At 41.7% G+C, this 15,855-nt stretch overlaps 1 protein-coding gene across 1 annotated transcript in view; it reads left to right on the plus strand.

Moving 5' to 3' along the window:
* Positions 1 to 15,855, plus strand: part of CDH20 (cadherin 20) — a gene marked incomplete at both ends in the record, with an annotated part of 36,535 nt that overhangs the window by 20,078 nt on the left and 602 nt on the right. The window contains 4 exons of the mRNA XM_080340152.1: positions 3,062 to 3,198; positions 5,764 to 5,885; positions 7,803 to 7,920; positions 14,289 to 14,540. Of these exons, the coding sequence (XP_080196278.1) occupies positions 3,062 to 3,198; positions 5,764 to 5,885; positions 7,803 to 7,920; positions 14,289 to 14,540 (629 nt within the window). The remainder of the gene's footprint in view (positions 1 to 3,061; positions 3,199 to 5,763; positions 5,886 to 7,802; positions 7,921 to 14,288; positions 14,541 to 15,855) is intronic.

A 15,855-nucleotide genomic window follows, 5' to 3' on the forward strand; every position in this document is an offset into this window, starting at 1 on the left:
TTTCAAAGCCCACCTTTGTCAACAGCTCAAATACACAGCTACTTTTGGAGTAGCTAATAAATATTCATGAACCACTAAGTTATATAGTGTCTGGTCAAAGCTGCAAAGCTAGGCATTCCCAGAGGAGTTAAGAAAGGTAAAGCTGTATTTACAGCCATGGGAGCTTCATAGCGGCAACTCAGCAAGGAGCCAAAGGAGCAGATTTGTGTGATCACGAGCGCTATTTTCTATAGTGGCTGCCAAGTCAGCCCAGTTTATCAGAGAAGACTGTTTTTTTTCTAAGGCCAGCCCACATGCTAATTTTTACAACCTGCAGAAGCTCCAGGTTACTGCAAGTTAACAATCCCTGCAGGTCAGCTCCTTCTCTCATCTGAAAAATGCTTCGGCTGTTGAGCTGATCTTTGCCAAACCTTGTATCAGTCCAGCTTCTAAATTGTCTCTGTTCAGCAACAGTCCTGGGAAATACAGGAGGGAGTCAAAACCAAATATTTGGAGCTTTTGAAGAAACCAAAATCTGTATGACCAATTCTGTGGGCTTCAGCCAGGAGATCTGAGCAGACACAAAGCCTGTTCTTCTCGATGATATTGCTTTCTATGTCATTGCTGTAATTATTTTTTTCACCTCTGCTACCTTAATGTACCTGTCTTATCTACCTGCATTGTAAGGTTATCATACTTCTCATGACATTGTTGCAAATTCTTCAGTAGAACTAAGTCTTATACTGTCTGCATCACAATTTCATTACCTTAAACATTTTTCCACTCGTATCCTATTTTGATGATTACTGTCTAGCATTATCCAAACACTGTAGTGCAAACAGCTTTGTGGTAATCTGCTTCAAATAGTACAAGAATAATTCTGTGGACTATCAGAAGGCAGAAGTGTTCATTGTTATTTTTAATGAGGTTTTTCTTACTTTTCTTCAGAGCTTTCCAGTGACTACCCTTGATGAAATAGCACTCTATAAAGTACAGAATGCATCACAAAAGATATATTTAAAAAATGTTTCGGTTATGCACAGACTCCTTTGTAACTCCATTCCTTCCCAACTTTCTTCATCTTTTTCTTCCTATCCTTCTTCCTTCCCATTTTCCTCTCTATCCTCCCTCAACACCTTGTACGTACAATCATAAATTATTGGGATGGAAGAAATAGGGAAAAAAATACCATTTGTAAGGCTATCTAAGACAGAAATGTTAAGATTTGGTTCTCCTTTCCTCTTACATGGTGTCTTCCGTCCATGCCAGCTCTGTGCAGTATCAGCCAGGCAATGCTTTAGGCTTTCTCTGCATTCGCTTTGCATAGGGCAAGATAAGAAAAACAAAATCCCAGGTACATATTTTGTTACACAAGTTGAAATGCAAATGATATTAAAACTGTGATCTGACCTCACCTTTTGACACTTTTTTCAATAATGGAAAAGGCAGGACTCATTTCAAAATGGCTCAGTAAACACAGAGGAACTCTTAAATCCTCATTTTCCCAGCATCCAGAATCTGGACTTCCACACTGTGAAATTCTGATTGCTGGAAATATGCCGTGATTGTTGTTAAGCAATTCAGGAAAATTAGCTGGAGAATGCAGTGGAAATGAGTGTGAAGGAGCAGGTCTTATTAACAGGAGAACTTATGTGGAGAATCCAGACGAAGACTCCACCTGTGCCTCTTGACACCAGTGATTAATACTGCACCACTAATCACAGGGCCATATTCAATTTCACATACTTGTTGGCCTTAAACTGTCACAAATTCTTTTTATAGCCTTCATACAAGAATAATTATTATAGCAAAATATAGCAACACTCCTACTTATATCCTAAATAAATCCAGTGCCTGAGAAATATCTTTGTTTAAGGAGAGGTGGGAAGGGAAGCAAAACTGCCATCCCACCCTCTTTGATTTTTCTATAAAAACAAGTAAAATAATTTCCTAACAACACAGCTCAATAGTATTTTATATCCTCGTTATTTAGTAAGTGTCTATATAAAGATCAGGTTGGCATGCTTGTTCCAGTGAATGTATTTGTACTGAAATGAGAAAATTCAGAAGGAGTCCCATTCAGCATCCATTATAAGTAATGCTTTCAATTCCCATCAACTTTGAAGAAAGAATCAACAAAAATGAGAACAAACCTAGACTCTCTTCTAGGCTGTGGCATTTCCATAGGCACAAGCGTGGCTTTTGCCAAGGATCTCTTACCACACTAACACAGCTGGCTAGGAACCCAATTCATACAAATTGCTGTTAAGAGAAAGGTAATACATAAAAGGGTACTGAGTATTTTACACACTCCGTGAAACAGTTCCTCTGACCAAGTACAGCAGTGACAGGTGTCAATCAGCTTCCGCCCTGCCTGAGTTTTCTGGTTTGCAGGTACCACCACGCTCCCCTGCTCACGAGTGTGAGAAGCTTGTTCCCAGCATTAAACTGACATAATTACCAGGCAGGTTCAGTAATGATGATGAATCAGCCTCACAGAGGGAGCTGTTTTTCTGGCTGGCTGATATGAGAAAGCCAATCATCATCCCCCTTTGCACTGACATGGCTCAATCAGTAGAACGGTCTAGGATGCAGGTGGAGTTTAGTCACCTGAAGGAGGAGAGTGTACAAAAGCACAAGGAAGGGAACAGTTCTGCCTCATCATCCTAAGTGCTCAAAGAACAAGCCAATGTAAAGTCATTTTCATCCTGTCTGAATTGTGCCCAAGGAAATGGCATAATTATTTTGCTTAGAAAAAGAAATCACACTGACAGATTTTATCTGTAAAGCAGATGTTCCTGTGCTGAGCTGTGCCTTGCTTTGAGGCTTCTTCCTCTAAATCTTCCTGTCTTCCAGCTCCATCCAAGTACTACTCACCGTTAAACACCATTAGCCACATGAGCTCCTAGTTTTTTGAGCATCTCACTCTGTACCTATACAAGTCAATGCAGCACATAACTAGGTTGTGGAAGAATGTAGATCTGCCGTATATAACAGTATTCCCATTGCTGCGATACTTCATTGGCTATAGCACACAGTTTTCACAAGGGTTGCATAATATTTTTAACATGTGCTCTTGCAGATACTCAATTGACAGGAGCAGTGATCCAGGGCGGTTCTTTTATGTCGACATTACATCAGGAGCGCTGATGACTGCAAGACCTCTTGACCGGGAGGACGTTTCTTGGCACAACATCACTGTACTGGCCATGGAGCTGAGTAAGGAAAATGCAGACTGTACATAGATTAAAAAGATACAATAGACAAAGCAGACTGAGAGACATGAATTCAGCAATTCACATGTTCTTATGCATTGAGTGGAAAGCCATATTAAATGAATTACTCTTCTGACATCAACAAGCAAACGCTGCATTTTATTTATTTTTTATGCTCCTTTTCACAAGGTAGTGGGAGGAGTAGAGGCTGGCAATTAAATATAGAGTGCTACTTTTTCAATTCATTAGTATTCCACGGATTTATTTAAAATTCTTCCTGATGTGTTTCTGTAAGAGCTGTTTCTCTCCAGAAGGGCAAGGCAGCTAAAGCAGGCACTGCAAAGGCTGCAAAGCTACCAGAGCTGCCTGTCCTACATGGAAAGATTGCCTGGTGCTGGGACTGGTAGGCAGCAATGATCTTACACTGCCGGGTCACTGGTTGAAATCTAGTCTGGTTCAACAGCAAGTAAATGTCATCACCATCTGCTTGTTGCATAAATAACTTGGACCAGAGTGCTTTGGGATCTTCTAGTATGCTGAACTTGTTATACTTTTGAGTTTTATAATGAGCTAAAACTCAGCTCAGGATTCATCCATGCCAGATCTTTATCAAAGCTATGAGAACAAGGAGATGCTGATCATTACATAGTGTCAGTATGAAAAATTTAGCTGGATTTGAAACACTAACAGATGTGAACTTCATAAAGAAGCCTGGGATATATAAGCAAATAAAAGAAAAGGTTCACCCAATCTTCACCCGAAAGCTCTTTGGTCCACATAGTTTTTGCTCAGGATTTCAGTTCGTTTGCCTGGGGGCAGCAGCTTTTCTGAAGCTTCCTGCCAATAGCTGAACCATTCCACATGTCTGAGAGCTTCCTGCACATCCCAGCTGTACCAGAGACGTGGGGCAGTTTGAGAAGAAAAAGAAGTTTTGAGAAGCTTGTCCAAAACCAAATCAGCCAACTTGGAGTTAGCAGAAGGAATATTTCACAAGATTCGGGGTGTGACTCTGCCACAGATCTCTAGGTTGTTCCAGCACATGGTGCCTTTCTGTCCCCTTTTTACCTAGCGAGAGGGGTTGGTGACATAATAGGATCTCACTCCATCTATTTTGATGGCAGTTTTATTTTGAGCCACCAATGGACATTAAAATTCCGTGTAGATCCACATACACACACACACACAGACACACACACACACAGACACACACACAAAAGTCTGTAAGAGCTGCCCCTGCAGCAGCACTTGAGGGTGAGAGCAATATGAAGGTCTTGGTTTGACTCAGGCTCCGTCAATCCTGTCAGTTTTGCTCTGTACACGTGCAGCACAATATTTTAATTTAGTGAAGTTTCAAAACTGTCATAGTTGAGCACTCCTGAATAAAGCTCCTAGTTCTAAAAGTTAGATCAATATTACTTAGAGTGTAAATGCAGACATTCATCTGCCATAGTGACAGGTGTGTTAGCAAGATATTCATGGGGATGTGGAAAGCTGAAGGATTAAATTATAAATTAGGGAGAAACAATATAGTTTAAGAGTATTATCTTAGTGATACAATGTGACACTTGTTATGGATACAGTACATCATTTAAGAAAATTCCAAAATTCTCTGGTTTTTATATGAACATATAATTTCTTGCTATAAAGGGAGGTACATTTGGAGATAAATGCATGAAGTGATATGGCTAAAAAGGTGAGAATACAAATTTTAAAGAATTTTCTTGATTTTTGTACTTTTTCTGACCTCTTAATAATGAATTTCTTTTTTTTTCTTTCTGTCTAAAATTTCATTTTATCATTCAATAAGGGGGAAAAAAAAAGACGTTTTATGGCAGAAAAACACAGTAAGAAAAAAAAATTCTTCTGTGGCTGCTTAGTCTGGAAATTGTGAAGATATGTGAAATGATGTCTGGATTTACTGGCAAAGCAAGCTAATGAACCAGTGGGACAGAAATTTCACAAATGATGTCATGCAGAATGTAAAATTTTCATTGCAATTTTAAGCATCAGTGAAAGCTTTTCTCTATGATTTCATGTGTTATTACATTTTAAACCCCCTGTGTACAAAGTACCAAAGACTTGACACTATTTTTGAGTTCAAGGAACATAAATTCTGAGCAAAAAGGTATCTGAACTGCAGAATTGCCACTTTCAACAAGCTCTAAATAACAAGCCTATCCTTAAAAGAGTCCCTTCCTAATTCATGCCACCAGTACTGAGGCTCAACAAACAGTATCGCCCAGTCAAAGGGCAATAGAAAAAAATAGAAAGCATTGTCTAAAACTTTTCTTACTGAAATAGTCTCATTGAGCTGAACCAGGTTAAAGTTTTTCACAGAATTCGCTTGAAAAAGATGTGTTTAGATGGGAAGCCAGGATAGACAGAGAGCAGCATTTGCAGCTTCATTCCAAGTCACACAACGTCCAAGTTACTGCATTTCCCAATGCAAAAATGTCATTTAACACAGGTCAGTAGCAAAAGGGCTGCTTTACCTGTTGAGCTGAGGGAGGAGCAGCCCCTTTCCCCTTCTTGTACACTGCCCTTCTTTACATTGTGCCTCTCCTTCCAGACAACCCCTTGCAAGTGGGCAGCGTCTCCGTGACAGTGAAAGTCCTGGATGTGAACGACAATGCACCAGAGTTTGCGAGGTTTTATGAAGCTTTTGTTTGTGAAAACGCCAAAGCAGGGCAGGTGAGAAATGCTGGTAACACCGGGCGTTGTTGGAGGGAATGCTGTCCTATGTGGAAGAATCATGCTGGAAAGGATGAGCGCTGAAAAGAGGGCTCAGCTAACCACGTTTTATCTAAACTCTGTCGGCAGCTGTCAGTGCTGCTTTCCAAAGGCAAGCACATCACACCAGGATTGACACCGTACATAGCACCGTTTTTTTTCTCATGCAGTAGTGTCCAGACTCACTGTGCAATATACAGCACAGCTGAAGCAAAGCTTTCCCTTGGGCAGGTGCCAGCAGGCGATTACCTCCATGTGTCCTGTAGCAGCAAGAAAGAAAGCAGAAGTGTCGTGAGAAGGGCCATGGAGTCGGTCAGGCCTATGCGTGACAGACATGGTTTACTTTTAAAAGACCCGTTTATAAGAGCCTTAAGCACATCTGGACTTACATGAGCTGGACATAACATACTATATCAGCTTCAAAGGGGTGACAAACTGGATCTGTTCTGCTGTGAACTGGAGATGGCAGAGAGTTGTAGAAAACACACGACTTCCAGCTCCAAACACTGTAGACCAGCACATCCAAGCAAGCAGTGCTTGCTTTTTGCACCTGTCTACTCCAAAACACATCAAAGTCCTTGAATGAGGTCTGCCTGTGCCACAGACAGATATGAGCTCTCCCTTCCTGGAGCCAATGCAAACTCCACTGCTGACCACTTATTGGGAGGCAACCTCATGCTTCACCACCCAGGGTCCACAGTGGGGACTTGTGTCTCCTAGTGCACAGCTGACACAGCACAGTGCGAACACACAGACACATGCCTCATGGTCTGTGAAGGAAATATTATGCTAACAATATCCCTGCGTGTTTACTGAACCTTCTCCCATCTTGCTGTAAAGCAGAATGAAATAGCTATTCACTGCTATTGAAGTTGCTATTGCACTGCTATTGAAGTTGCTATTGCAACTGTCCTCACAACTATTACATACACGTTAATTTCATCCCACTAACTTATGGAGGTCCTTAATAATACAGGGAATATAAATCATTGCCTAGTCTGTTTCCTGGTTTTGAAGGGTGAGTGGCCTAAATAATAAGCTTTCCAAGAAATGCACACTAATTTGGTCTGCTTCTTTCAGGAAAGAAAGCCAAATTTTGTTGCTACATTTTGAAAAGTTCTGAAATCCCTTTTAATGTGTTGAATAAGACTTTATTGGTCTGTCATTTTCCTTTGAATTCAAAAACAACTTTTGAATGCAAAAACCCAGGTGAAGATTTATTCCTTGTCTAAAAAGATGTCAGAATGTTTGCTCAGATAGAGCTATCGCTCACTGTGCTTCCAGCTGTTAGACCTACTTTACTAAGCCTCTACAGGTGAGGTGACAAATCTCCTGGATTTAACATTGTCTTAGTTGCTTTCCATGGTGTTATTTATCGCATATGCAGAGTGTCTGCATGGTTGCATTTTCTTTCTTTTCCACTGACATCTTGGGAAGAGTTTAACTGATTTAAAATTAAAAGAGTGATAAAATAATCAACCTGAAAACCTTTTCTACCTGCAAAGCTAAGCTGAAAATAAGTATGGGCTTTCTTACAAGCTTTCTAATGCACAATGCCATCTGGACACCCTGGGCCCTCAAAAGAAAAAAAGCAACATGCAATAGAAGATAGGGATTCAGCAGGGGGGAAGTGCCTGTTATTTCAACCAAACTGACTATCACCTCTTTTGTGTAAAAGTGATAGCAAAATAAATTGAGCCTGCAAGGTTTTGAGTCTCTTGTTTATTCATCTGTTGTACCTCAGGAAGACAGTTTTACTCCAGTGCTCCAGCTGCTTGTGTTTATATACATATATATACATTATCTGTTTGCTTATTTATTTATATTGTATATACTTTTGCTTCTTACCTGTTTCTGCTTTGTTCTTGTATTCTGTAGCTGATCCAGACAGTGAGCGCGATTGACAGGGATGACCCGCAGGAGGGTCAGCACTTCTACTACAGCCTGGCTCCAGAGGCAGCCAACAACCCCAACTTTACTCTAAGGGACAATCAAGGTAATCAGAGTGGACACAGACAGTTAGCTACTCTAATTTCTAATGCCGGAGTTGGACTTGAGAGGCTGTGGCTTATAGTGTGTGATAAGACTGCCATTTCAAATAATACCAAGTGACACCTGCTCCTTAAAGGCAGTGATAAAATGACATATTTCTTAATACATTTGAAGGTTATATGGTATTTTATTCTCTATAAATATTCTCTAGCAAGAGGCCATTTTTTCTTCTTCGAGGAAATGTGCCAGTGTTTTGTGCAAATTCAGGTTTTGTGGTCAGGCTGCAGGCATCTCGGATTACCAGAGTGGAAATTGCATTCATTCAAAAGGAGATGCTCAAAGGTAGGATAGCAACTGGAACTAGGAGACAAATCTGAAGGGAATTACTTTGCTCTTTTTTTGAACTCATGTTTTCTCCCAGGCACAGAAAGGGAAGGTTCTTGTACTGTTCAGTCTTCTCCCCCAAGCACTTTTTTTTCTTCCTCTTTGCACATCCTGATTTCCCTCAAAAAGGGAGGGAGGCGGGGAGGAGATGCAAAGCCTTCAGGGGGCAACTTGGCGTACAACTACAAGTCTGTGTAAGATGCACTAAGTAGAAACTGAAATATAGTGAGAAGACTCATGGCAAAACACTGGCATTTGAGTGTCCTAACCAGTGAAATTTGCTTCTTTGGGGGAAGCTTTGGTAGTTTTGGAGCCTGTAGAAAAGCCCCACTGTGACAGGCTTTGCATGTCTACCACTGATGGAGGATCTCTTTGGGCAGACAATGGTGCCAAGGTCAGGTCCACACCAGCCTTCATCAGGAAATATGGATGACCTTGAGTGACCTGCTGCAAGCCTTTGAAAATCAATACAAAGGGGCTGGATTTCAGTAGTTTAGTGGGTAAAGTGCCACCAATCACAAGCAATCCAGAATAAATGGGGAGAAAGGGACCTGCAGCGCCTGCAGCCAGTCTCCAAGCAGAGTGCCCACCCGCGCTCCCACACATGCCTACTTGTCACACTTATTTCCGTAAGTCCCCATCTCTGCCTCTGAAGGCATATTAAAAAGCAACATAGAGGCTAATAAAGCCTTCACTAACCAAACATGTCTAAAAAGATGCTACTTGCAGAGCCTGAAGCCCTCCTCCACAGCATGCTATTGCTTTTTCATCCCAAAAGCATTTTTTTCTATGGTGTCCCTGAAGCTGCCACACATAATTTCTTGCATTTTTATCCCCCTCTCTCTCATTGCCTCCCTATTTTTTATTTTTTAATATGTATTGCAAAAATAAGTGAACAAATTAAATACAACTATTGTTAAAACATTTGACAAACTAGGCTCACTTTATCCTCAAGGCATTGTTCCAAAAAAAGAAACTCACAAAATTCCCGGCATGAGATGCACTTTTTCTGTCTAAGGCCATACTTGCAATAATTTGTACTGACAGCAGTGACTGAATGGCTGTGCCTCCCGCTCTCTGTAAAACACCAGTTTTTCCAGAGATATATATATCAGAAGAAGCTTAGGGTACTATTGGTTACAAATTTGAAATAAAAATGTTAAGTATCAAATCACTGACTATTTGAAATATACACATTAAGGATTAACTTACTGCCTCAGCAATCTGGAGTGCAGTAATCATTTCAGTAATAATAATTTATATTTTCACCTAGGGACCACTAAGGACTATATAAATTATATGACTCAGTCACAGAGAGGCTAACTATCCTGTATGTCCAAGGGTAGCAAGACAAGAAACAGAACCCACCTTGCAAGGAGACAGCAACACTTCCCAGGCTGCGGGAAGGCACTATTAAGATTAGCAATGGTGCTGGTTCCTTGGTCATCCAGTATCATAGTGAAAGAAACTGCAAGGCATGCAGCCTTCACGGCAACAAATAAAACCTTGATTTGTAGTGAGCAACAGATAGATCACAGTTTGCATTCTGATGAGCTGTTTTACATATTTCTTTGGCCTTTGTAACTTTAGTCTCTGAGAATGTCTTCAGTCTATTCATTCTCCACATATCTCTGGCAGACAGAGAAATCCTATTGTTCTCCACTTTATAGACGGGGATCCGGAGCAAGGAGAAATTAAGCTACTTACACACCTGGTTCCCTTCGAGTTCAGTAAAATCCATGGGAGATAGGCGTGTAAGTATCTGCAAAGATCTGGGCATAAAGGACTTCCCAAGGCCGCACAGATATATGTGATTAAGCAGGGAATTGAGCTGTGATCTCCTATCTCTTCAGTTACTAATGTAGGGTATTGGCAGCTGTCGTCCTCCGCTTCTAAATCCGGGTGAAATTATGCTGGGAAAAATTTGGCAAAAGAGGCTTGCTGTAAGAATAGAATGAACAACAGAATAACCTTAAGGCATTTCCAAATAAAACTCTGAGCTGATGTTCTGTTGACCCTAAACTGCTGCCCTCCCTCTGTGGGTAGTGGGGACTCACGAGGAGAGTGTCCATTTTAATGGGTGCAGGCATCAGCATCACACCACCACCAGGCCTGTCATTGGAAGCCTCTGGCAATCCTCCACATTGCGTTTTAATTTGTCCTAGGAAAATTTGTGGCTATTTCTTCCTTCCCTAAAACTCTGGTCTACCTTGTTTTGTCAGAGTGCAAAAGCAGTGAGCTGAATATACCCAGGAAAAAAATGTGACCCCTTCCTCAAGCCAGTGGTGTCTGTAATTCCTGCTTCCTTGCGCTCTTTCTCTCACTCCTGGTGAAATATTTCTTTATGTTATTTCTAACTATTCATAATTATTACAATCAGTTTTTTAAAACTAAGAGAGGTTCTGGGCTAATCATCCCCCATTCTTGTACAGATGCATGCAGAAAGAAACCAAGCCGTTCCTGTGAGAAAGGCGGTGATTAGATCAGATATCAGAGTTTGGCCCTACACAGCGGTTAATTCCCCTGCACTCTCCAGAGAGATGAGATACACCTTTGTCACTGGGGCAGAAAACTGCAGGAAGGAAATGCTCCATGGTTTGCTCTCACAACCACATGAATACACCAGCCTGCATCCCATGGGGAGTACAGCTGGAACCTCCTGCTGCTGATCACACAGGCAGGGGCCCTGCCACGCTGCAGTTTTCAGTATCTCTGCTCAGCACTGCAGCTGAGTGCTACCATCCAGCCCTCTGTGAGCCAAAGATGCTGCATTGGAATCTGCGATGCAAAAATATTGTGCATTCTTGTCATGCTTGTTTTTTTTTTTTCAACATAATGGGGCTTTCATGTCCTCACAAGCCCTCTTCACTTGATGGCTGTGGTTTAGCAGATATCATATTTGGAAAATAATTTTGTATTCCACTTTGCTATGCTGCATCACATTCCAGCATGTCCTTTGCACTGCAGTAGCACATCAAATCACATTGGCTTTTGATGAGTCACACAACAAGCTTTGGCACCAACGTTTTGCAGTTGCAGAGTAACAGGTAGAGTGATTCTTTAGGGATGATTTGGATGTCTGCCTAATACAAACCAAAACAAATTAAAATGGATAAAATGCAATGCCAATAGTCACCAAGAGACTTTTATCACAAAAACCATTTCAGACTTGGGTGATATGGTCAGCACATCACAGCAAAAATATGTATATGTACAAACATATCTTTCAGTATTTGCTTATAGAAACTTGGGTTTGGTTTGAAAAAAATAATTATGTTTAAATACACTTGAGATCTGTCACAAACTCATTTTGCACAGCTTCAGTCAGGTTCACTGCCTGTGACTTCTTTTACAGACAAAGTATGACCAGCTCAGAATAATGAAGCCTTTCTCCCCCACAAAGAGCAATTTTACATGAAATGAAGGTTTGCTGTCACCTGGATAACATTTGTGACTTCTATTGTAAGTCAGTTTAAAGAGACTGGGTGTTTCATCCATAAAAGAGAAACACAACCAAATTGCTACACTGTTAAGATGACTCGGATATTTCCATTGATACAGCATAAATATAGACACTTTGCCATTTTCTGCTCTTTAGAGTGCACTCTTTTTCTCAGGCCCAGTGATGAAAAGATGTGGTATTAATAGCTGGAGAGCACATATTTGAGGGCACGTAAACAGCCTGAGGGAGAGAAAGCACTTGGGGTGCCCCAGGAGAGGAGGTTTGCAGGAGGCAAGGGCTCCTGTCCACAGTGCACCCCTCACCCAGGAGCCACGGGAGACGCAGGGTGCTGCTCTCTGCTGGGTTTTGAGACACACCCTGGAAAATTAACAATCTGTCCACACCTGCTGCACATACTCAGAGCTCCATGGCATAACAGAGGGCGGTGACATCAGTGAACACTGACATGTACTCAGTTTTAAGCAACTTCAGGGATCTCATCTTGTACCGGGTGTTTTAGCCTCAAAGCTCTAGTTCTTGGGCTCACATGTTTTAAATCACTACAATGTCACCTTATATTCACATACAGGCATGCACACACACTTCAGAATTTTACACTTTCAGAATATAAGCTTGCAATGTCATTGGCATGCAAGAAATAAAAGACCCTGAGGTACCTTTTAAAAGCATGTCTTGAATTCAAACTAATCTCATGAACAGTGGAGCCCAACATCTCAATACTTAAGTGTGCCAGTACTGTCTGATGCCATAAGATTTGCAGCACAAAATATGGAACTTGGAGCATAATTTAAGTCTAGCAGGTAGCAAGCAAGTCTAGCTTGAGTTTGGATATATTCCATATCTGGCTGTATATAATAGTCCGGATTTCACTCCTAAAAGCCATCATATCATTTCTGATGTTCAGACTACAGCAGATAATACAGCTGATTTACCCGCATGCAGCCTGAGTCTCTGCACTGAAGAAAATCACCCAAGATTTAAATTTTAGCAGTGAATTGACAGGGAAATAATAAAGAAATGGAACAATCCCTTGTTGGTAATTTGGGTTTTTTCACAGTCTGCTTGCGATCAGAAGGTTTCTTGCCATTTCCAGGCAGCAGCTCCACTGTGCCAATCCACCTGGGAACAGTCGATTTGCATCTTGCGTTTCCAAGCATAGCAATTGTACATTAGTAACAACCTAGGGATGAAGATGACAAGGCTGCGGCCTCTTTTGAGCCAAGGGAACAGGAAACAAAACTAAGTAGTAAAAGAAACTACATGAAGCTCATCTCCCAAAAATCCCACAGCATCACTACACAGGGTCAGGGCTTGTATGTCTGCCAAAGAGAAAAAGTATCTGTGTTCCTCCCCATTTATCATTGCTGGCCCAAGATTGGCAGAAATGTTTGTAAGAAGGACTAATTTTCCTGCAGGTTCCTTTAGACTCCCTGCTGGCCCAGATCACATTGGAGTCATTCAGTCTTACACTTTCAAAAAGCCTGTGAAGTCAAAAAGCTCGAAACTCAGCATTGACAAAATCATCACTGATGTCCAAAGATTTTGCCTTGGAATTCTTGAGATGAGAATTGAGAATAACAAATTCCTGAATTGAATTTCTTTATGATTAGTAAACTTGGTGCGCAGTTTGAAGAAATTGAGGGACGGGGTAGAGAGGAATTCAAATGACACTGGGAAATTCTGACATTTAAAAAAAAAATGCTGCATATGAAGGAAAAATCCCCAAAGGTAGGAATTTCCCTTGAAATGACCAACAGCACTCTCACTATTTTTTTCAGTGGCATCATTTTGATTCATTTTGATTTAAGTTCTTATAAAAAACAGCCAGTCATACTAAATGAAGCAGAATGGTCAAATCAAAGCATAATAATTCTGACAGTGATGACACGAAGCTTTGTGATTTTTTCAATGGCAGAAGTGCCAATGAAATTGCATGTATTTTACTGAAGAATGTTCAGTTGTAAATTTTCAACTCGCTGCTGCTTTAGGATATAAAGTTGATTTTTTTCCTTAGTCTTCTTGTTGCCTCAAGCAGATGACTGTGGCATGTATCAAAAAACAGAAAGGGTACTTTAACATGTCCACAGAAGTTATACTCCCTCATTTCCAAAATGGTGGCAGTGTTTAAGAGTGAGGTCTAGAAAAGCTGCTGAGCATGAGCTAATAGGGACAACAGATTGCCTTCAACTGTTTGTTTCTGTCTTGCCTTCTGAAAGCTGTTTTAGCTCCATCTGAAGGCTGTGAGTTTGTTTCGGGCAGTTTATGTCAGAAGGGGTAAAGGCAACTCCTAAGGTGTGTCTGCCTTGCAGGCTTGGAGCTATGGCCTGAGAAGATTCTGGAAGGGCAGAGGCAGAGGCAAAACACTGATTAGTGACAAACTGACTTAAAAAGAAAAAAAAATGAAAGAAAAAAAGACAGAAGACAAATGGATGTGGGTCTAGGGCTGATTTTTTTAACCTTCTTTCTCTGCTGAACATTTTTGCTCTACACATAAGCTCTTCTCTCTATTTATTTTCTACCCTTAGACAATACAGCATGGATTTTGACCAGGCGCTCTGGCTTCAGACAGCATGAGCAGAACACCTTTTACCTCCCCATCCTGATCAGCGACAATGGCCGCCCCGTGCTGAGCAGCACAGGCACGCTGACAGTGCACGTGTGCAGCTGCGACGACGACGGCTTGGTGATGTCCTGCAACGCGGAGGCCTACGTCCTCCCTGTCAGCCTGAGCAGGGGGGCGCTCATCGCCATCCTCGCCTGCATCTTCGTCCTGCTAGGTACACCCTCGCCTTCTTCTTGGGACACAACTACACACACACACATCTATGTATATGTATATATTTCTATGTAGATACACATGTACTTAAACAGCCAAATTGGGGAGCAGGTGGTGTAGTCAACTGCGTATGGCTTCAGACTCTGGGGTGTAGGAATGGGGGAAACCTACAGCCTGCACATATTTCTGCCAGATGCCCAATGTGCCAGGGTGTCTGCTATGGCTCTGCTTTCCTGGAAGGGGTATGCCAGGTGGAAGTATTGAGAGCTGTGGCTGGGAACACTTTCCTTTCTCATCCTGAGCAGTTTCTGATCATATGCCCCCACAGGAAACAGGAGTGGTAAGCCCAATTCCACCTTTTGTCTTTTGCCAGGGCATAGCCCTACCGCCATTTTTTTCCTTGAGGAACTACATTTCAATGGTACCTGTGCTGCTATAAAGGGGCTGAGCACCTTTCATTTGTTCTGTCTCTACAAACAAATTTCATCTTTTCTTTGCCCAAACCTTCTATATCCTCTGTTAGCTGTTGGTATCAAAAGAACTTCAGTTACTTCATTCATTATCTCAACTCACGAGATATTTCAAAACACACATTCCCTGAAATTTCAGAGGACCCAGTTTGAGGAGCCATGGAGTAAGAAACAGGAAAAATTTTTTTAAAGAGCTTCCATTCTGGCTCTTCAAAGGAGCCTAGATACATCAGTTAAGAATTTCAGCATTCAAAACCTCTGCTGGGTTCTAGCCCTGGAAATACAGTCACTAGGTGATAGCAGATTTTTGATAGAAAAGGGCTCTGGTGCCTGTGTGACCACTTCTCACCCTGCATCTGCATCCTGTTAGCGCAGAGCAACTGGTGATAGGTCTATCCAGACCGTGGCAGTGCCCTGCAGACAAACAGAAAAATGCTTTGGAGCAGACTAAAGGGTCAGCTCTGCATTTTGCTGTGTAGGCACACACGTCACCATGGTGCCTTGGCACTATCCATCTATGTCACATGCAATGCCCAACCCAAGCGGCATCCCCAAAGGAGGCTGCAAAATGCAGCTACACAGCAGGGAAAAAAAAATGTCTCTATGGAGCTGTGTGCCACTTTTACTGGTACTAGATCTGGCTAGCTTAGAAGTTGCTCAAGTGTAGCTACAGTGCATTGCAAGCACTGCTGGATATACTTATTCAAAGTGCCACCAAGAGCTAAGAATTAAGGCAAGAAAAGGGACAGATTAACAGGACCTCAAGCTACTAATTTTGACTGGGGAGGCGAGGGATTTCTACACCCCTCCACCTCTAAACACCACAGCTCTTTAAATCCGAGGTGC

The sequence above is a fragment of the Nesoenas mayeri genome, assembly GCF_963082525.1.
Source record: "Nesoenas mayeri genome assembly, chromosome: 2".
In the NCBI taxonomy this organism is placed as follows: domain Eukaryota; kingdom Metazoa; phylum Chordata; class Aves; order Columbiformes; family Columbidae; genus Nesoenas; species Nesoenas mayeri.